We start from the raw sequence: 21,684 nt of genomic DNA, 5'->3' as shown, positions 1-21,684 counted from the left end.
GGCTGATTATCAACAATTTCACACATGCATGGATAAATGCTCATTTTAAAATAAAAGTTACTGAGTTCACTTAAGAAATCTTTTTGTTGTTCTGCAGTTAAAAAAATAAAAAGCGTTAATATACATGTTCTTTGGACATTTTAGAAGTAATTCTACAGTAGAGAATAAACTGTTTGATTTTCTTTTTTTTTTCATAATTTATATCACCAATTTCTTTCTTATCTCAGCAAGCAAATCATCCATTCTGAGACAAAGGGATGAGCAACCATTTGACAGTGACTGAATTTATTCTCCTGGGGTTCAGCGATCATCCAGAGCTACAGTCTTCTTTTTATGGTATTTCTAGTCATCTGTATGATCACTGTGTTTGGAAATCTTGGCATGATCCTCTTAATCAAGATTGACTCACATCTCCACATGCTAATGTATTTTTTCCTCAGTAACCTGTCCCTTGTTGACTTCTGTTACTCTTCTGTCATTGCCCCTAAAATGCTCATAAATTTCTGGGCAGAGAACCCAGTCATTTCATTCAATGAATGTGCCACTCAGTTCTTCTGTTTTGGTTCTTTTGCTGGCATTGAGGGATTCCTGTTGACCGTGATGTCCTATGACCATTATGTGGCCATCTGCAAACCTCGCCTTTACACGGCCACTGTGTCCCCCCCCAACTTAATGTCCTACTGGTGTTGACCACATACCTCACTGGCTTTATAAATGCTGCCATTCACATGGCCTCACCTTCCAGCTGCCTTTCTGCCACTCCAGTGTCATCAACCACTTTTTCTGTGACATTCCACCCCTCCTGAAACTCACTTGTTCAGACACTCGTGTCAATGAAGCTGTCATTCTTGCTTTTGCCAGTTTTAATGAGCTGAGCTGCCTCCTGACCATTCTCACTTCCTATCTCTGCATCCTCACTGCTGTCGTGAGGATCCGCTCTGCTGATGGAGGCACAAAACCTTCTCCACCTGTGCGTCCCACCTGATGGTGGTCACCATCTTCTCTGGCACAATCCTGTTCATGTATCTGCACCCCAGCTCCAGATACTCAATGGACCTCCAGATACTCAAGTATCTGGACCTCCAGATACTCAAGACCAAGTGCTGTCTGTGTTTTATATGGTGGTCATCCTCATGTTAAATCCTCTCATCTGAGAGGATAAGTCTGAGAAATAAGGAGGTCAAAACTTCCTTTGGCAAAAAATTTTTTAATTTAAATTTATATATTTTAATTGGAGGCTAATTACTTTACAATATTGTATTAGTTTTGCCATACATCAACATGAATCTGCCATGAGTGTACACGTGTTCCCAATCCTGAACCCCCCTCCCCGTACCATCCCCCTGGGTCATCCCAGTGTACCAGCCCTTTTTAAAACATTCTCTTTTTGCTTCTGTACTTAGAATTGCCAAAGCGTGGGCTTTTAGGGCTCAGAGGGAACTTAGAAATGGTCAAATCCACATGTGTTTACTCTGGCTCCATGTCATTCTGTCACGAGGGTTCCTGTTTTGTTTTTGCTTTTTTTTTCTACTAGTGGAATTGGACCAAATATTCCAAGCATCCTCAGGAATATGATTGCTCTATATAAATCTCATTTATTCCAGAGAACGTATATGCTTGAAAAAACAAATTATCATAGTTCAACTCCCTATTTAGAAGCATAAAACCCAAAATAGACATACCTAAAATATAGTGTAGGCTTTGTTCTAGACCACTGCAATACATAAATGGCATAATAAAGCAAATTACACAATTTTTTGGTTTCCCAGCTCATGTAACAGTTATATTTATATTATATTATAGTCTATCAAGTATGCAACAGCATTATGTGTAAAGCATATATATTTTAGTTAAAATACTTTATTAAAATCTAGTCTTCAGTGAGTTACAATCATTTTACTGGTGAAGGATATTGCTTTACTGCTGATGACTGCTGACTGATCAGGGTGGCAGTTGCTCAAAATGTGGGTTGTGGTGACAATTTCTTAAAATGCAGCAATGAAGTTTGCTACATCAATTGACATTGTCACAAAAGATTTGCCTGTAGCATGTAATGCTGTTCCACAGCATTTACCCACAGAAGAACTTTGAAAGCTCAAATTGATACTCTCAAAGGCTGCCACTGCTTTATCAACTAAGTTTATGTAATATTCTAAATCCTTTGTTGTCATGTCAACAATCTGTAAAACATTTTTCACCAGCAGTGATTCCATCTCAAGAAACGATATGCTTTGCACATCCACAAGAAGCAAGTCCTCATCCACTAAAGTTTTATCCTGAGATTGCAGCAATTCAGTCATCTTCAGTCTCTACTTCTAATCAAGTTCTCTTACTATTTCCACAACATCTGCAGCTACTCTCTCCACTGAAGTTTTGAACTCCTCAAAGTCATTCATGAAGGTGGGATACAACTTACCCCAAATCCTGTTAATGTTAGTATTTTTACGTCTTCCAAATGGATCATGAATGTTCTTAATGGCATTCACAATAATGAATCCATTCTGGAAGCTTTCAATTTCCTTTGCCCAGACATCAAAGAAATCACTAACTACAACAGCCATAGCCTTACAAAACATATTTTTAAAATAATAACATCTGAAAGTTGAAATGATATCTTGATCTATAGGCTGCAGAATGGATGGGGAATGTGATTGCTCTGTTGTGTTAGCAGGCATAAAAACAGCACATATCTTGTTGTACATCTCCATTAGAACTCTTGGGTGAACAGGTGCATTGTCAATAAGTAATAGTACTTTAAAAAGAAATCTCATTTTCTTCCTTTTATTTTATTTTTTTCTGAGCAGTAGATCTCAACAGTGAGCTTAAAATATTTAGTGAACCATGCTTCTCAGGCGGCACTAGTGGTAAAGAACTCGCCTGTCAATGCAGGAGATACAAGAGACGTGGGTTCAAACTCTAAGTCAGGAAGATTCCCCTGGAGTAGGCATGGCAACCAACTCCAGTATTCCTGCCTGGAGAATCCCATGGACAGAGGAAGCCTGGCAGGCGACAGTCCATAGTGTAGCACAGAGTTGGACACGACTGAAGCAACGTAGCAGCAGCAGCATGTTGTAAGCAGATGTGCTATCATCTTACACTGTTGTTTTATTTATAGAGCAGAGGCAGAGTAGATTTAGCATACTTCATAAGGGCCCTAGAATTTTCAAAGTGGTAAATGAGCATTGGCTTCAAATGAAGCCTTGAGCTACATTAGCCCCTAACAAGAGAGTCAGTCAATCCTTTGAAGGTTTGAAGTGAGGCAAACCTTGTCCTTTGAAACTTTGACTTCTCTTTAGCTTTGGAAGTCCTAGATAACATCTCCTTCCAATATAAAGCTGTTTCACCCATATTGAAAATATCTTGTTCAGAGTAGCTAAATTTATTGTTTTGAGTGCTGTAGTTCCTTACTAACTCTTAAAATTAGATAGTGTAAATCATTTAAAGATTTTTCTTCTGTCTCAAAATTGTTTTGGATAATTTAAGAATGTTTTTTTTTAATAATCACTATATACCTTAGAATCAGTTTGTCTATTAAAAATAAGCAAGCTGAACTGGCATTAAAACTATTGATCAATTTTAGACAAATTGGTAACTTAAAAATATTGGACTTAAAACTACTGAATATTACAATCCACAAGGAAGATATATCTCTCCATTATTTAAGTCTCCTTTAATTTCTCTATGCATGCAATGTTTTGTGGTTATCAGTATGTAACTCTTGAAGTTTTATTAAAAAATCATTTTTAAGTGGCTTACTCTTTTGATGTTACTATAAGTGATATATGCTGCTGCTAAGTCACTTCAGTCGTGTCCGACTCTGTGTGACCCCATAGACGGCAACCCACCAGGCTCCCCCGTCCCTGGGATTCTCCAGGCAAGAACACTGGAGTGGGTTGCCATTTCTTTCTCCAATGCATGAAAGTGAAAAGTGAAAGTGAAGTCGCTCAGTAGTGTCCGACTCTTAGCGACCCCATGGACTGCAGTGTACCAGGCTCTTCCATCCATGGGATTTTCCAGGCAAGAGTACTGGAGTGGGGTGCCATTGCCTTCTCCAAGTGATATATAGAAGCATTTGTTTTCTAGTTATGGTTGGCTTTTACATAACAATATAAATAATCTATGCATATTGATCTTTACCTTGTGACCTTCCACTATGTAGGCTTAGCTTTTCTTCTGCATATTAAAAAATGGGATGTACAACTTAATGATCACCACAATAAATCTAGTTAACATTTTATTTGTGTATCTTAAAAGGAGATTCTATATAAACTATTCGGAGAAGGCAATGGCACCCCACTCCAGTACTCTTGCCTGGAGAATTCCATGGACAGAGGAGCCTGGTGGGCTGCAGTCCATGGGGTCGCTAAGAGTCGGACACTACTGAGCGACTTCACTTTCACTTTTCACTTTCATGCACTGGAGAAGGAAATGGCAACCCACTCCAGTGTTCTTGCCTGGAGAATCCCAGGGACGGGGGAACCTGGTGGGCTGCTGTCTCTGGGGTCACACAGAGTCAGACACGACTGAAGCGACTTAGCAGCAGCAGCAGCATATAAACTATTAAGCGATCTATGAATAGGATGCTTTTATTTTTTTCCCCTTTCAATCAATACAATTTTATTACATAGATTAGAACTTCCAGTATATTATTGAATCTGCCATAACCAAAAATATAGTGAATTAAATAATCATAAGAACACAAATAGCAGAGTCAGTGGGATAGTTTCAATTATCTGACTGTTTGACATTTGTGTAGCTAAAACAATTATGTGTTCTTTTAGCAGACACGTGTCAACTGGTCATTGCAATTGAAGCAGAGTGATATTAACTAAGGCATTTGTGTCTTCAAATATAAATTAAATAGAATCTCCTGAAGGCTTTCTAGGAAAATAAAATAAGAATGCTGAAAATCCTTCTTTTAACCAGTATCAATGGTAGATAGGTAAATTCTGTGCCCTCCAGCATTATTTGTTGTTATACATGTAAAATAAATAAGCATTTACTTCTTATGCATGAACTTTTGATCAAATGATCCCATACTGAAAAGTATTGTTATTTTGCCTTTCCAGAGTTAATTCACTACTTTTTTCTTACTTGTTCAATTGCTACTGAGTTAGTCCTACCTCTTCTTGGAAAAATCTGTTTGTAAATATTATGATTATTACAACATTATTCTATATTAAAGTATATCAGGATGTAGTGGTGGTGGTGGTTTAATCACTGAGTCCTGTCCAACTCTTGTGTGCCCATGGACTGTAGCCCACCAGGCTCCTCTGTCCATGGGAGTCTCCAGGCAAGAACACTGGAGTGGGTTGCCATTTCCTTCTCCAGGGGATCTTCCTAACTCAGGGCTTGAGCCAGTGTTTCCTGCTTGGCAGGCAGATTCTTTATGATCTGAGCCACCAGGGAAGCCCATATCAGAATGTACTTACATACATATATAAGTACTTTAGGAAACCAGCGCTGACATTCAGCTTAAAGAAGGGTCAAACCTTCAGGTATCTTTATGCAAGATAAGGAATCTTTACATTAAGGGGTCAGGAAATAAGAGCTCTACTATCCTACAATTAGCCTTACAATCATATAAGAAACTTTTATTTCATGGGAATATTTAGGATTTTACACTTTAAAATTTTATTTAATTTGTTCAAGGAATCAAGGTAAAACAGAAAATGTTGGGATAAATAAATATTTTTGACCCCAATCTGAAAAATACACCATTATGCTCATATCTCTCCTAATGTGCTAAGTTGATGACAATATACATTTTTATAATGATATACAGCTTTATTTCACTGACTGATTTCTCAGACTATAACCCAGTATTTGGAAATCTAAAACAATCAGAGATGCCTCTCTTGTCTTAATGAGACTCTACTTTAATTCCTTTGATTGAATTGGCTGGAGTTATCAATGCCCTGGAAGATAGAGGCTACTGAGACCATCTATGGATTCCTTTATTCTCTAACAAATGCAGTATCAAACAATATTCAGATATTCTTTACTCATATTTGACTTTTCCTCCTAAATCACCAATTTTGTGATACATCAATTTTATGAATGATCCTGGTTCTCAGTCACTTTTAGACACAAAAAATGCAAAATTCATCCAACCATATTTTTGTCCATTCATACTATTAAAAGTGATGGTGAACTTCTTTATTTTTGCCTAAGATTTCAGCCACATAGTATAAAGCAGCATACAAAGATGTTGCATACAGATTTTGGTCTTGAAGGAAAATTAAAGATCTCAAAACATGAAATTAAGGTTATGCCCTTGAGGGAACAAAATCTATCTTAATTGGATTATAAGAGTTAAAAAAAAAATACTCTAGGGAATATTCCTAAGAAACACTATAAATCTTCCCACCTGTTTTAGAAAATATAGTAATTCAGTTTTACACGTAAGTCATTTTCTACATTTGTTCACTAAAAATATGTTTTTTATTTTGTGTGAAAATTAATATTCTCACCAATACTGAAAAAATTATTTTCATCATATATACTTTCTATTCAAATGTTAATATTTCATGGCATCTCTGAAAAATCAAGTATTATATACAGGCTCTTCTGATGTGTATGTGAAAACTAAATTTAAAAAGCCTTAAGGTGAGATTCTTGAGGCATAATGCTTCCAGTCATATCTTACTTTCCCAAAAAAACAAAAACAAAAACCAGAAATGATAATTCCAGCTGGGAGCTAAGTCTACATTTAAATATTATCCTGATGTGTTTTCCTAAACAAATATATTCAGAGGTGTGTCAGTTTTAAAAAATAATGGAAACAAATTCCTCTTCAGGTATTTGAATTCTTTATTTACTGTTCAAATTCTGCCCCCTCAGATTTTCTTTGAATGGCCATCTAAAAGCACTCCACCTTTAATTTTCCTCATAGTGTTTTCTTCTAAGTGACACACTGCGGTAAACGTTTGTCTATGTGCTAAATATCTATTACCTCTCTTACAATATATGGTTCACCGGGATAGGTAATTTGCTCACTCATGTAACCCCAGAAGCTAGAATAGAAAAAAAAAAAGCCTCCATAAATAATGAGTGGGTGAATTTAAAAAGCAGAAAGAACAATTCTTCATTCTGTACCTTCTTAGCCATATGTCAAGAGATGCATCTACTAATTAAATGTCTTCTGAATGAATTTAAGCTAGACAAGTATGGGTTTCAGGAGAAAATGCTGGATTGAACATGTCTTCTAATGTGTGTCGAAAACAATAGTGTATCAGAGGTGCAGGGACCATAGAAACTCTGCATCCTTCATTTGTCCATTTGAATGATGCCACTGACCTGCTGCTTTCCAGACCTGGTTTTCATTCTTTTGGCTTTCTTTTTCACAGAATTTGAAAAAAAAAATACTGAATATGGAGTTTTCCAAGAAAACAGGTTTAATTGTATATGTGTATACAAGATTTACAAATAAGAAGGAGAAAGAGAATGTGTGAGTTTGTGAGTGTGTGCTTCCAGTATATATATATAGAAAAATATATCTCAAAGAGATAAGGTGCAAATATTTACATAGATGCTCTGATGCATTGGTTGAGAAGAGTAATTTCCTTATAGAGAGATAGGTCAAAAGTAAATGACAAAAGAATGGAATAAATGCATAATCAGGATCAGATAGAATTCTTCACTTTACCACTTTCAGTTTTTAAGGGATGAGAATATGTCTTCCCCTAACCACACTGCAGTGACTGAATTCATTCTCTTGGGACTCACAGATGACCCAGTGCTACAGAAGGCCCTGTTTGGGGTGTTCCTGGTGATCTACCTAGTCACACTGGCAGGGAATCTGGGCATGATCATGCTGATCAGGACCAATCCCCACCTCCAGACCCCCATGTACTTCTTCCTCAGCCACCTCTCCTTTGTAGACCTTTGCTATTCCTCCAATGTTACTCCAAATATGCTGCACAATTTCCTCTCAGACCAGAAGACCATCTCCTATGCTGGATGCTTCACACAGTGCCTTCTCTTCATTGCCCTGGTGATCACTGAGTTTTATCTCCTTGCTTCAATGGCCTTGGACCGCTATGTAGCCATCTGCAGCCCTCTATATTACAGCACCAGGATGTCCAAGGACGTTTGCATCTTTCTAGTCACAGTCCCTTATATTTGTGGATTCTTCAATGGCCTCTCTCAGGCACTGCTGACCTTTCACTTGTCCTTCTGTGACTCCCTTGAGATCAACCATTTCTACTGTGCTGATCCTCCTCTGATAATGTTGGCCTGCTCTGACACCTATGTCAAAAAGATGGCAATGTTTGTGGTTGCTGGTTTCACTCTCTCGAGCTCTTTGTTCATCATTCTCCTGTCTTATGTTTTCATCATTGCATCTATCCTGGCAATCCATTCTGTGGAAGGCAGGCACAAAGCCTTTTCTACCTGTGGTTCCCACCTGGCAATAGTCACTCTATTTTATGGAACTCTCTTCTGCATGTACTTGAGGCCTCCAACTAAGAAGTCTGTAAAGGAGTCTAAAATATTTGCAGTCTTTTATAGTTTTTTGAGCCCAATGTTGAACCCATTGATCTACAGTATGAGGAACAAGGATGTGATCCAAGCCATGCAGCAAATGATTAAGAGAAATCTTTCATAAAATTGCAGTTTAAACATCTGTTCACTTGATATGACTAAGTGTCCATAACAACTTTGTGTTATAGAGATTAGAAATGAGTAACACAGAACTCTGTGATAGAACTCCAGGTTCCTTTTTTTTTTTTTTTTTTTGAGGATCAAATCATTTAGACATTGGGACATGACATATAGCAATCTCTTCTTTTGGTTAAGCAAAGAGCTGTGTTTCACCCTTAGCCAACAGAATATTCTGATGTCAAGATTTATATCCAGTTTGAAAATGTGTTTTAAAATCATTGTAAAGTACTTAACATTTTGCCTAAATTTTGTAGTCTTGAAAACCACTGTGGCTTTTAGGACCCAAATTTAAACTCAGTCTTTGCAATTCTTAATCCAATGGTTGACCTATTTGGAGTCTCTCATTTTTAAATATTCTAATTATTGACCTATATTTGTGATTTATGTTTTCGTACTCTGTAAGTCTTTGTGTGAAACTTACCTCAGAAATTCTTGAGAGTATACATCAACATGTATGAAAATAATCATAAGTAACACCATTATATTTGAGTTCTCACTTTTATGTCATTATGCATTAAATCCTAACAAATGAACTAGTGAGAAAATGATCATCTCCATTTATAAGCTTTACTTTGTTAGGCACAGGGAGACCCTTAGGGTCTACCCAAAGTCATTCAGCCATTTAGTAGCACAAAGGCAATTTGATTTTATATTCTCTCTCTTTCAAATTCATATTGAAGTGGCTACACCTCTTTTGTGTGCATGATAAGTTACTTCAGTTGTGTCTGACTCTTTGTGACCTTGTGGACTGTAGCCCACCAGGCTCCTCTGACCATGGGATTCTCCAGGCAAGAATACTGGAGTGGGGTGCCATGCCTCCTCCAGAGGACCTTCCTAACCCAGGGATCAAAGCCGCATCTCTTGCCTCTCCTGCTTTGGCAGGGGGGTTCCTTTAGCACTAGAACCGCCTGAAGAACTCAGCTAAACCGCTTATTTTTTTTTTAAACTATTGCCAATTTCATTTAGTAATTGATACACTTGTTTTAAAAACAGAAAATAATCTCACAAAAAGAAATAATATTTTCTACTCACTATAAATATATAGTTTATGTCTTCATTGATGTTTCTTTGTCTTCTCTGTGTGTGTATTAATAAACCACTTATTATACAACAAATACTGGATGGGATGTTGGGGGTGATGAATTGACCAGTCTATTGCTATAAATGATCATGGTGATTGTAATGAGAGCAAGATAACTAATAACAGCTAATGTGAATTTCTTCTACATGTCCTCAGGATAATTTGTGGGTAATATAATAGAACTGTCTTGTTGTTCCATGTAAAGCAGGCAATTTTGATATGTGGAAGATTTATTTTGACCATATTTTATGAATATATTTTTCAGATTATAAAACATACATATTCATTATAAATGACTAGAAAATAAAAACAGATGTGAAGAAATAACTTTTATGAGTTATGTGTTCTAAACCAATGAATGAATTCTCTTTGTGTTTTTAAATATTGCTTCTCAATAATATTATGTACATATATTATTATAATTGATAAAGAAAAATTGGAATCATGTGCTATATATAAATCTTGAGTTTCATTTGATAGTATAAGGTTTACATTTCAAAGATACTATTTTCAGTGAACACCACTTTTAATGCAGTTAATATTAACAATTAAATCACACTAACTTAGTTACAAAAATAATTGAACATATTAATTGTAGAAAAACAAAGAAATACCAAAATATATAAAATGTAATATTTTCCCTGTATTTTTAAATTAATTTATTTTAATTGGAGGCTAATTACTTTATAATATTGTAGTGGGTTTTGCCATACATTGACATGAATCAGCCATGAGTGTACATGTGTTGCCCATCCTGAACTCACCTCCCACCTCTCTCCCCATCCCATCCCTCTGGGTCATCCCAGTGCACCAGCCCTGAGCACCCTGTCTCATGCATTGAACCTGGACTGGTGATCTCTTTCACATATGATAATGAGAGGGTAACAATTAGGAAGGCTAGGGGTTTCCAAACGGAGGAAATAGGCTGCAAGTGTCAGACATTTTTATCTCTCTTGAGCAGCAGGAGGAAACACACAAGCAATATTTTTTTTCCTTCTCTATACAAATGTAAAAGGTTTCTCTTAAAATGCTGTGTTGCCATTAATGACATTTGGTTTCACCTGAAGTTAACCATTCTCAAACCTTGAGTTAACCAATGCATTTTTCTTATGGAAATGTTTGTCTTAAGCTATGCTAATGTACTATGCATTTACCCCAGACTTTGTCTTCAAGTTGGTTCCGCCTAATAGCTCAGAATCTACTTGACAAACCAGTATGTTATATTCAGATATTGTTCCCCTGACTGTGAAGAAAGCTGAGTGCCAAAGAATTGATGCTTTTGAGCTGTGGTGCTGGAGAAGACTCTTGAGAGTCCCTTGGACTGCAAGGAGATCCAACCAGTCCGTTCTGAAGGAGATCAGCCCTGGGTGTTCTTTGGAAGGAATGATGCTGAAGCTGAAACTCCAATATTTTGGTCACCTCATGCAAAGAGTTGACTCATTGGAAAAGACCCTGATGCTGGTAGGGATTGGAGGCAGGAGGAGAAGGGGACGACAGAGGATGAGATGGCTGGATGGCATCACCGACTCAATGGACATGAGTTTGAGTGAACTCCGGGAGTTGGTGATGGACAGGGAGGCCTGGCGTGCTGCTATTCATGGGGTTGCAAAGAGTCAGACACGACTGAGTGACTGAACTGAAATGAACTGAATCTATGTAAACGAAACTATTTGTATGGTAATCTGCCCTTCTACAAGATTCAAGTCAATGGTTTTATGTCCCAGGATGAATCTTCTGGTGCCAAGATTATCCCAAAATGCATCTTATGGATGAGGGGCCTGGTGCCATTCTGACTTTTAAGACATTCTTTTCTTTCATTAACAGACTGCTCAGTTCAGTTCAGTTCAGTTGCTCAGTTGTGTCTGACTTAGCAGGGGGGTACTCTTTTGGCTCCCTTCTGATGCCTGTGTCAGAAGCTTTCTCTATCTCCTTTATACTTTAATAAAACTTTGTTACACAAAAACTCTGAGCGATCAAGCCTCGTCTCTGGCCCTGGGTTGAATTCTCCTCCAGAGGCCAAGAATCCTGGCATCTTTTCGTGGGTCAATAACAACCTTTCAATAATATACGTGATTCAAAAAAAAAAATAATATACGTGTTTCAAAGCTATTATCTCAGATCATCCCACCCTTGCCTTCTACCACAGAGTTCAAAAGTCTGTTCTTTACATCTGTGTCTCTGTCTTGCACAGAGGGTCATGGTTACCATCTTTCTAAATTCCATATATATGTGCGTTAATATACTGTATTGGTGTTTTTCTTTGGACTTACTTCACTCTGTATAATAGGCTCCAGTTTCATCCACCTCATTAGAACTGATTCAAATGCATTATTTATAATAGCTGAGTAATGTTCCATTGTGTATATGTACCACAGCTTTCTTATCCACTCATCTGCCGATGAACATGTAGGTTGCTTCCATGTCCTGGCTGTTGCAAACAGTGCTGCAGTGAACATCAGGGTACACGTGTCTCTTTCAGTTCTGGTTTTCTTGGTGTGTATGCCCAGTAATGGGATTACTGGTTCATTTGGTAGTTCTATTCCCATTTTTTAAAGGAATCTCCACAGTGTTCTCTATAGTGGCTGTACTAGTCTGCATTCCCACCAACAGTGTAAGAGCTTTCCTTTTTCTCTACACCCTCTCCAGCATTTATTGTTCGTAGACTTTTTGATAGCAGCCATTCTAACCAGAGTGAGATGGTACCTCATTGACTTCAGTTTCTTGATGGCTCCTGAATGTGTCCACACACAGTTCATTGTCACGATGGTATCTTCCTAAGGAAACTCACAATATATCTGCTTATCTCAAATCCAGAGAGAAAGAGATACTACTGGCAAGACAAAAGTCACAATTTTATATTGCCTAATTATGGAAGTGGCATCCATCATCTTTGCCACTTTCTGTGCACCCTCTTCAGCACCCTCTTCAGCATTTGTTGTTTGTAGACTTTTTGACAGCAGCCATTCTGACTGACGTGAGATGGTACGTCATTGTGGTTTTGATTTGCATTTCTCTGATAATGAGTGATGTTGAATATCTTTTCATGTGTGTATTAGCCATCTGTATGTCTTCTTTGGAGAAATGTCTGTTTAGTTCTTTAGTCCATTTCTTAACTGGGTCGTTTGTTTTTCTAGAATTGAACTGCAGAAGCTGCTTGTATATTTTTGAGATGAATTCTTTGTCAGTTGCTTCCTTTGCTATTATTTTCTCCCATTCTGAAGGCTATCTTTTCACCTTCCTTTGTTGTGCACAAGCTTTTAATTAGGTCCCGCTTGTTTATTTTTGCTTTTATTTCCATAAATCTGGGAGGTGGGTCATAGAGGATCCTGCTGTGATTTATGTCACAGAGTGTTCTGCCTATGTTTTCCTCTAGGAGTCTTATAGTTTCTGGTCTTACATTTAGATCTTTAGTCCATTTTGAGTTTATTTTTGTGTATGGTGTTATAAAGTGTTCTAGTTTCATTCTTTTTTTTTTTTTTTTTAACAAGTAGTTGACCAGTTTCCCCAGCACCACTTGTTAAACAGATTGTTTTTTATTCATTGTATATTCTTGCCAACTTTGTCAAAGATAAGATCTGTAGATTTATCTCTGGGCTTTCTATTTTGTTCCATTGATCTATATTTCTGTCTTTGTGCCAGTGCTATACTGTCTTGATGACTGTAGCTTTGTAGTATAGTCTGAAGTTAGGCAGGTTGATTCCTCCAGTTCCATTCTTCTTTCTCAAGATTGCTTTCACTATTCAAGGTTTTTGTATTTCCATACAAATTGCAAAATTATTTATTCCAGTTCTCTGAAAAATACCGTTGGTAGCTTGATACAGATTGCATTGAATCTATAGATTGTTTTGGGTAGTATACTGATTTTCACTATATCGATTCTTCCAATCCATGAACATGGTATATTTCTCCATCTATTTGTGTCATCTTTGATTTTGTTCATCAATGTTTTATAGTTTTCTATATATAGGTCTTTTTTTTTCCCCCATAGGTAGATTTACTTCTAAGTATTTTATTCTTTTTGTTGCAATGGTGAATGGAATTGTTTCCTTAATTTCTCTTTCTGTTTACTCATTGTTAGTGTATAGGAATGCAAGGGATTTCTGTGTGTTAATTTTATATCCTGCAATTTTACTATATTCATTGATTAACTCTAGTAATTTTTTGGTGGAGTCTTTAGGATTTTCTATGTAGAGGATCATGTCATCTACAAACAGGGAGAGTTTTACCTCTTTTCCAATCTGGATTTCATTTCTTTTCTTCTGCTGTGGCTAAAACTTCCAAAACTATGTTGAATAGTAGTGGTGAGAGTGGGCACCCTTGTCTTGTTCCTGACTTTAGGGGAAATGTTTTCTATCTTTCACCATTGAGGATAATGTTAGTTGTGGGTTTATCATATATTGCTTTTATTATGTTGAGGTATGTTACTTCTATGAATGCTTTCTGGAGAATTGTTATCGTAAATGGATGTTGAATTTTGTCAGAGGATTTCTCAGCATCTATTGAAATAATCATATGGTTTTTATCTTTCAATTTGTTAATGTGGTATATCACATTGATTGATCTTTAAATATTGAAGAATCCTTGCGTTCCTGGGATAAAGCCCACTTGGTCATGGTGTATGATCTTTTTAATGTGTTGTTGGATTCTGTTTGCTAGACTTTTGTTAAGGATTTTTGCATCTATGTTCATCAGTGATATTGGCTTGTAGTTTTCTTTTTTTGTGGCATCTTTATTTGGTTTCGGTATTAGGGTGATGGTGGCCTCATAGAATGAGTTTGGAAGTTTACCTTCCTCTGCAATTTTCTGGAAGAGTTTGAGGAGGATAGGTGTTAGCTCTTCTCTAAATGGTAGAATGGTAGAATTTTTCAGTAAAATGCAGCTGTGAAGCTGTCTGGTCCTGGGCTTTTGTTTGTTGGAAGATTTCTGATTATAGTTTCAATTTCTGTGCTTGTGATAGGTATGTTAAGATTTTCTATTTCTTCCTTGGTCAGTTTTGTAAAGTTATACTTTTCTAAGAATTTGCCCATTTCTTGCGGTTTGTCCACTTTATTGGCATATAGTTGCTGATAGTAGTTTCTTATGATCCTTCGTATTTCTGTGTTGTCTGTTGTGATATCTCCATTTTAATTTCTAATTTTGTTGATTTGATTCTTCTCCGTTTTTTTCTGGATGAGTCTGTCTAATGGTTTGGCTATTTTATTTATCTTCTCAAGAACCAGCTTTTAGCTTTGTTGATTTTAGATATAGTTTTCTTTCTTTTTTTTTTTTTTCCCCGTTTATTTCTGCCCTAATTTTTATGAGTTCTTCCTTTCTACTAACCCTGGGGTTCTTCATTTCTTCTTTTTCTAGTTGATCTATGTGTAGAGTTAGGTTTTTATTTGATTTTTATCTTGTTTCTTGCAGTAAGCTTGTATTGCTATGAACCTTCCCGTTAGCACTGCTTTCACTGAATCCCATAGGTTTTGGGTTGTGTTTTCATTTTAATTAGTTTCTATGCATATTTTTATTTCTTTTTTTTAAATTTCTTCTGTGATTTGTTGGTTATTCAGAAGTGTGTTGTTTAGCCTCCATGTGTTTGCATTTTTAATAGTTTTTTCCCCCCTGTAGTTGACATCTAATCTTACCACATTGTGATCAGAAAAAAGGCTTGAAATGATTTCCATTTTTTGGAATTTACCAAGGGTAGATTTATGGCCAGGATGTGATCTGTCCTGGAGAAGGTTCCATGTGCACTTGGGAAAAAGGTGAAATTCATTTTTTGGGGGGATGAAACATTCTATAGATATCAATTAGGTCTAACTGGTCCCTTGTATCATTTAAAGTTTGTGTTTCCTTGCTAGTTTTATGTTGTTGATTTATCCATAGGTGTAAGTGGGGTATTACACTCTTCCACTATTATTGTGTTACTGTTAATTTCTGCTTTCATACTTGTTAGCATTTGCCTTACATATTGTGGTGTGCCTATGTTGGGTGCATGCTGCTGCTGCTAAGTTGCTTCAGTCGTGTCCAAACCTGTGCGACCCCATAGACAGCAGCCCGCCAGGCTCAGCCATCCCTGGGATTCTCCAGGCAAGAACACCGGAGTGGGTTGCCATTTCCTTCTCCAATGCATGAAAGTGAAAGGTGAAAGTGAAGTCGCTCAGTTGCGTCTGACTCTTAGCGACCCCATGGACTGCAGCCTACCAGGCTCCTCCGTCCATGGGATTTTCCAAGCAAGAGTACTGGAGTGGGATGCCATTGCCTTATCCGTGTTGGGTGCATATATATTTATAATTGTTATATTTTCTTCTTGGATTGATCCTTTGATCATTATGTAGTGTCCTTCTTTGTCTTTTTTCACAGCCTTTATTTCAAAGTCTATTTTATCTGATATGAGTATTGCTACTCCTGCTTTCTTTTGGTCTCTACTTGCATGAAATCTTTTTCCAGCCCTTGACTTTCAGTCTGTATGTGTCCCTTGGTTTGAGGTGGGTCTCTTGTAGACAGCATATATAGGGGTCTTGTTTTTGTATCCATTCAGCCAGTCTTTGTCTTTTGGTTAGGGCATTCAAACCATTTACATTTAAGGTAATTATTAATAAGTATGATTCCATTTCAATTTACTTTGTTGTTTTGGTTTCGAGTTTATACACCCTTTCTGTGTTTCCTGTCTAGAGAAGATCCTTTAGCGTTTGTTGGAGAGCTTGTTTGGTGCTGCTGAATTATCTCAACTTTTGCTTATCTGTAAAGCTTTAGATTTCTCCTTCATATTTGGGTGAGATCCTTGCTGAGTACAGTATTCTGGGTTGTAGCCTTTCCTCTTTCATCACTTTAAGTATGTCCTGCCATTCCCTTCTGGCCTGAAGAGTTTCTATTGAAAGATAATATTCATTCTTTGTGTTTGATCTTAATTTGATTAATATGTGCCTTGGTGTGTTTCTCCTTGGGTTTATCCTGTTTGGACTTGCTTGGTTTCTTGGACTCGGATGGCTATTTCCTTCACCATTTTAGGGAACTTTTCAACTATTGTCTCCTCAAGTATTTCTCATGACTTTTCTTATTGTGTTCTTCTGGGACTCCTATGATTTGAATGTTGGGGCATTTGATACTGTCCCAGAGGTCTTTGAAGTTGTCCTCATTTCTTTTATTTATTTATTTTTTCTTTTCTCCTCTCTGTTTCATTTATTTCCATCATCCTGTCTTCCACCTCACTAATCCTATCTTCTGCCTCAGTTATTCTACTGTTGGTTCTCTCTAGAGTGCTTTTGATCTGTCATTGCATTATTCATCATTGATTGACTCTTTTACTTCTTCCAGGTGCTTGTGAAACATTTCTTGCATATTCTCAATCCTTGTCTCCAGACTATTTATCTGTAACTCCATTTTGTTTTCAAGATTTGGGGTCATTTTTACTATCATTATTCTGAATTCTTTTTCAGATAGACTCCCTATCTCCCTCTCTTTTGTTTGGTTTGGTGGGCAATGATCATGTTCTTTTACCTGCTGAATATTTCTCTGCCTTTTCATCTTGTTCAGGTTGTTGTGTTTGGGGTGGCCTTTCTGTATGCTGGAAGTTCGTAGTTCCTCTTTATTGTGGAGGTTCCTCCCTGTGGGTGGGGTTAGATGAGTGGCTTGTCAAGGGTTCCTGGTTAGGGAAGTTTGCGTCGGTGTTCTGGTGGGTGAAGCTGGACCTCTTCTCTCTGGAGTGCAATGAAGTGTTAAGTAGTGAGTTTTGAGGTGTCTATGGTTTGCTGTGACTTTTGGCCACCTGTATATTAATGCTCAGGGTTATATTCCTGTGTTGCTAGAGAATTAGCTTGGTATGTCTTGCTCTGAAATTTGTTGGCTCTTGGGTGGGGCTTGGTTTCAGTGTAGGTATGGAGGCTTTTGGATTAGCTCTTGTCAATTAATGTTCCCTGGAGTCAGGAGTTTTCTGGTGTTCTCAAATTTTGGATGTAAGCCTCCTGCCTCTGGTTTTCAGTCTTATTCTTACAGTAGCCTCAAGACTTCTTCATCCATATCACACTGATGATAAAACATCTCCTTTCGAAGAGAATGGGTTGCCTTTCTGGGTGCCTGGTGTCCTCTGCCAGCATTCAGAAGTTGTTTTGTGGAATTTGCTCAGCGTTCAAATGATCCTTCTATGAATTTGTGGGGGAGAAAGTGGTCTCCCCATCCTATTCCTCTGCCATCTTAGGACCTCCATCATTGTTTAGTGAAAGATTTTTAAAACTCTTCAATGTTTTAAAATTTTCAAGAGTTTCATACACATGATTTTACATATTCTAATAACTCAATTTTCCCCTAACCCTATATTGCCTTTCCCCACTTCCCTCTCCCCACTGGTAGCCATAGTTTGGTTTCTATGTATGTGAGTTTGCTTCTTTTTTTGTTCACTTATTAAATTTGTTATGTTTTTGCTATTCCACATACATGCCATATCATACAACATTTGTGTATTTTCTCTTTCGGCATTATTTCAGCAGTTTAATGCCCTCCAAGTGAATCCATGTTCTCACAAACAGCAAAACTGTATTCATATACAATAAGTCCTTTACATATGAAGATATGTAAGATAACTGCAGGTGTCTTATCATCAATAGAAATGTCCTTTTCTGCTCTGTGTAGTTGATACCCAGTCCATCTCAGTCAGAGATGCTGCTTGGTCATGTCAAAGGGGAGGAGGAGGGAGCAAGAATTATCTCACTATTCTGCTTGCCCAGGTGACTCTAATTCTCAAGAAAGGGGTGGAGAAGCATGTATAAGCCACATTCTCATATCCAGTTTTATCTCCAATAATGCTGATATTTTGGCTGGTAAAGAATCCACCTGCAATGCAGGAGATCCTGGTTCAATTCCTGGGTCAGGAAGTTCCCCTGCAGAAGGAGTAGACTACCCACTCCAGTGTTCTTGGGCTTCCTTGATGACTCAGACAGTAAAGAATCTGCCTGCAATGCAAAGACCCGGGTACAACCCCTGGATTGGAAAGATCCACTGGAGGAGGCCATGGCAACCCACTCTAACATTCTTGCCTGGAGAATCCCCATGGACAGAGGTGCCTGGTAGTTGACAGTCCATGAAGTCACAAAGAGTCAGACTAGTTGAGTGAATAAGTACAGCACAATTCTAGTAATTTTAATCTCTGACTCCTGTGTGTAGTCTGCAAGTGATCCATGACCCAGAAGGATGATGATTCAATGGTCCTTTTAGTATCCAGCAATGGTGAAGCAAGAAATATCACTTCAATCACATTTATTGAGTAATTATTGTGAAACCCTCTGGTCTGAGTCAGGGATGTGAGACAAAACAAAATCCTACTCAGATGTTTTAACTGAAGAGAATTTAATGGAAAGAATTTAATTTAATAAGGAGAATACTGGCAGTGTTAATTAAATCAGTCCACGAGCTTGAAGTACCTGGAGGCTAAGTTCATAAGGCAATTTTCATACCAGTCCCAAAGCAGTCAACACAAGGGCCTCTGTCAGGATTCTAGTGTCACAAGATCCAGGAAGAGCATGCCAGGCCACCTTTTCAACACACACCTTAGCAGGAATTTTCTTTGAAAGATGCAGCCACCTTGGCACTTCATTGTGAAACTGGGAGAAAATGAAATTTGGATACTTTTCTCTTCCTCTCATTTCTGTTATGCTCCTGGTTTCTTCCATTGGCCTAACTCAGATGGAAACTAGACACTCAAGGAGCTCTATTGATGGAATTTAAAGATTAAGCTCCAGGTAGACCAAAAAAAAAAAAAAAAAAAGAAAAAAGGTAAACTGTACAGATGGTCTAGACTGACAAAAGAAGCATCATTAGCACTTTTATATTATCTGTATATCCATGGTGTTCCCTTTGCTATGTGTTTATTATTATAACAATTAAAATATAAAGAGCAAGGTTCAGAATCAGTAAATAAGTAGTTCAAATGCAGCCAAAGTTATCTGACTGTCTGATGGTTTTCCTATATCATTCAGTCTTCTATCTGCATGATAACTTAATAACTTACTCAAGTAAAGTCTCAAAATATCAAGACATTTAGGCATAAGTTAAAAAAAATGATTCCCATTAGTATACCATTTCAGAAGATTTGATTCCCTGAAGATACTGGGGAGAGGCAAGAATCATGTCCTCAGTGGGCTTAAGATTTTAAAAAGAGTAAATTACTCATGGTGGTTTATAGTCTAAATGATTTTCTGTGAAAAATAATTGAACCCTAAGGTGTTGATCCCTCTGTGACAATTCTGGTATAAATTTCTCAGCTACTTCATATTTGTGCTGTCACTGGGAAATCACCCTTCTTTCTCAGGTAGGACTAGGTATTGAACAGTTTGCTGTGGTGTGTGCTTAGTCACTCAATCTTGTTTGACTCTTTGTGACCCCATGGACTGTAGCCCACCAGACTTCTCTGTCCATGAGGATTCTCCAGGCAGGAATACTGGAGTGGGTTGCCACGGCCTCCTCCAGGGGATTTTCCCAATCCAGGGATCAAACCCAGGTCTTCTGCATTGAGGGCTGATGCTTTACCATCTGAGCCACCAGGGAAGCCCAAGAATACTGGAGTGGGAAGCCTATCCCTTCTCCAGGGGATCTTCTGGACCCTGCAATCAAAACGGGGTCTCCTGCATTGCAGGCATATTCTTTACCAGCTAAGCAAAATTCTATTTTTCTCATAGTACAAATATCTATAAATATACCATGGAGTGGTATCACAATGGAAAAAGAAAGAGATCAAAGGGCACAAGACAGAGCCTCAGGTCGAGAGCGTCTGTCAAGAATAGGAAGGTTTATAGTGTCGCAAGCCATTTCTGTCCACTACTCTCTAAGACTACCTTGCCAAGTCAGTTCTTTGCATCAGGTGGCCAAAGTATTGGAGCTTCAGCTTCAGTATCAGTCCTTCCAATGAATGTTCAGGACTGATTTCTTTTAGGATGAACTGGTTGGATCTCCTTGCAGTCCAAGGGACTCTCAAGAGTCTTCTCCAACACCATAGCTCAAAAACATCAATTCTTAGGTGTTCAGCTTTCTTTATGGTCCAACTCTTACATCCATACCTGACTACTGAAAAATCCATACCTTAGACTAGACAGACCTTTGTCAACAAAGTAATGTCTCTGCTTTTTAATATGCTGTCTAGGATCATCATAGATTTTCTTCCAAGGAGATGGTCTCCTTTATCATGTACAAAAGTTGCAAAATGCACTTTGTGATTTATTACATACTGTCTCAGTTTTATAAAAAGTACTATCATTATTCTCAGTGTGACATTTACAGAACTCAAATTGAATCCCTATCATACAACTTATTCTTACATTATGAAAGAGTTAAAATGAGGTAAAGCTACAACAAAATTATTACAGTTTGGGGATGGGTGTGTCAATCACTTTTAAAAAAATTGTCTTCTCCTCAAGGGGACATTTTTAATACATTATTTTATCCCAATTATTCCCTCCTTTAATATTTAACATCACTGATAAATCTGGATATATAAAAATAATCACATATTGTTTATGTACTGTGTTTTTACCTGTATTTATACAAAAACACCAATTTAATTTTGCATCCCATGAGCCAATTGCTGCTGCTGCTAAGTCAATTATTGCCCTAAATAATTGTCCGAAATATACAAAGCTAAGGATAGCTTGGGATATCTTACTGAAGTAAGATTTGGTAATGTAAGGGCAACCTGAGATAGGCAAGTGTGGATAAAATGAACATGCATCACAGGGTGAGGGACTAGCTTGAAAATAACCTTGAGGTTAGAGTGGCAGGTAGGCAGACACTGGTTCTATAAAGATCTATCTGTTCTGTTTCCCTAAATCATTCACCTGTTGGGGGAACAAAATGAATTTCAATTACTGACTCTTTAGACACCACATCAAAATCATTCTGAAAACAAAGAATCATAGTTTTAAAGAAAAGCAATATTTAAAGGGATTGGAAGTGACCTATTCATGATAATGATT

The 21,684-nt window shown here is 37.5% G+C and overlaps 1 protein-coding gene and 1 pseudogene across 1 annotated transcript; both read left to right on the top strand.

The window, feature by feature from the left end:
- The first annotated feature begins 257 nt into the window (after positions 1-257).
- On the top strand, positions 258-1,154 carry LOC109569133 (olfactory receptor 5AP2-like; annotated as a pseudogene).
- A 6,521-nt stretch (positions 1,155-7,675) lies between these two features.
- LOC139187205 (olfactory receptor 5M10-like) lies at positions 7,676-8,608 on the top strand. The gene has a single exon (XM_070803209.1). The coding sequence runs from the start codon at positions 7,676-7,678 to the stop codon at positions 8,606-8,608; it is 933 nt and encodes a 310-aa protein (XP_070659310.1).
- Positions 8,609-21,684: the final 13,076 nt, after the last annotated feature.

Source organism: Bos indicus, chromosome 15 (assembly GCF_029378745.1).
Source record: "Bos indicus isolate NIAB-ARS_2022 breed Sahiwal x Tharparkar chromosome 15, NIAB-ARS_B.indTharparkar_mat_pri_1.0, whole genome shotgun sequence".
Taxonomy (NCBI): Eukaryota; Metazoa; Chordata; class Mammalia; order Artiodactyla; family Bovidae; genus Bos; species Bos indicus.
Note: the sequence above shows the minus strand (reverse complement) of the source record. Positions and strands in the feature narration are given on the sequence as shown.

Coding starts and splice junctions, on each gene's coding strand:
- LOC139187205 (XM_070803209.1), top strand. CDS start 7,676: ATGTCTTCCCCTAACCACACTGCAGTGACTGAATTCATTCTCTTGGGA.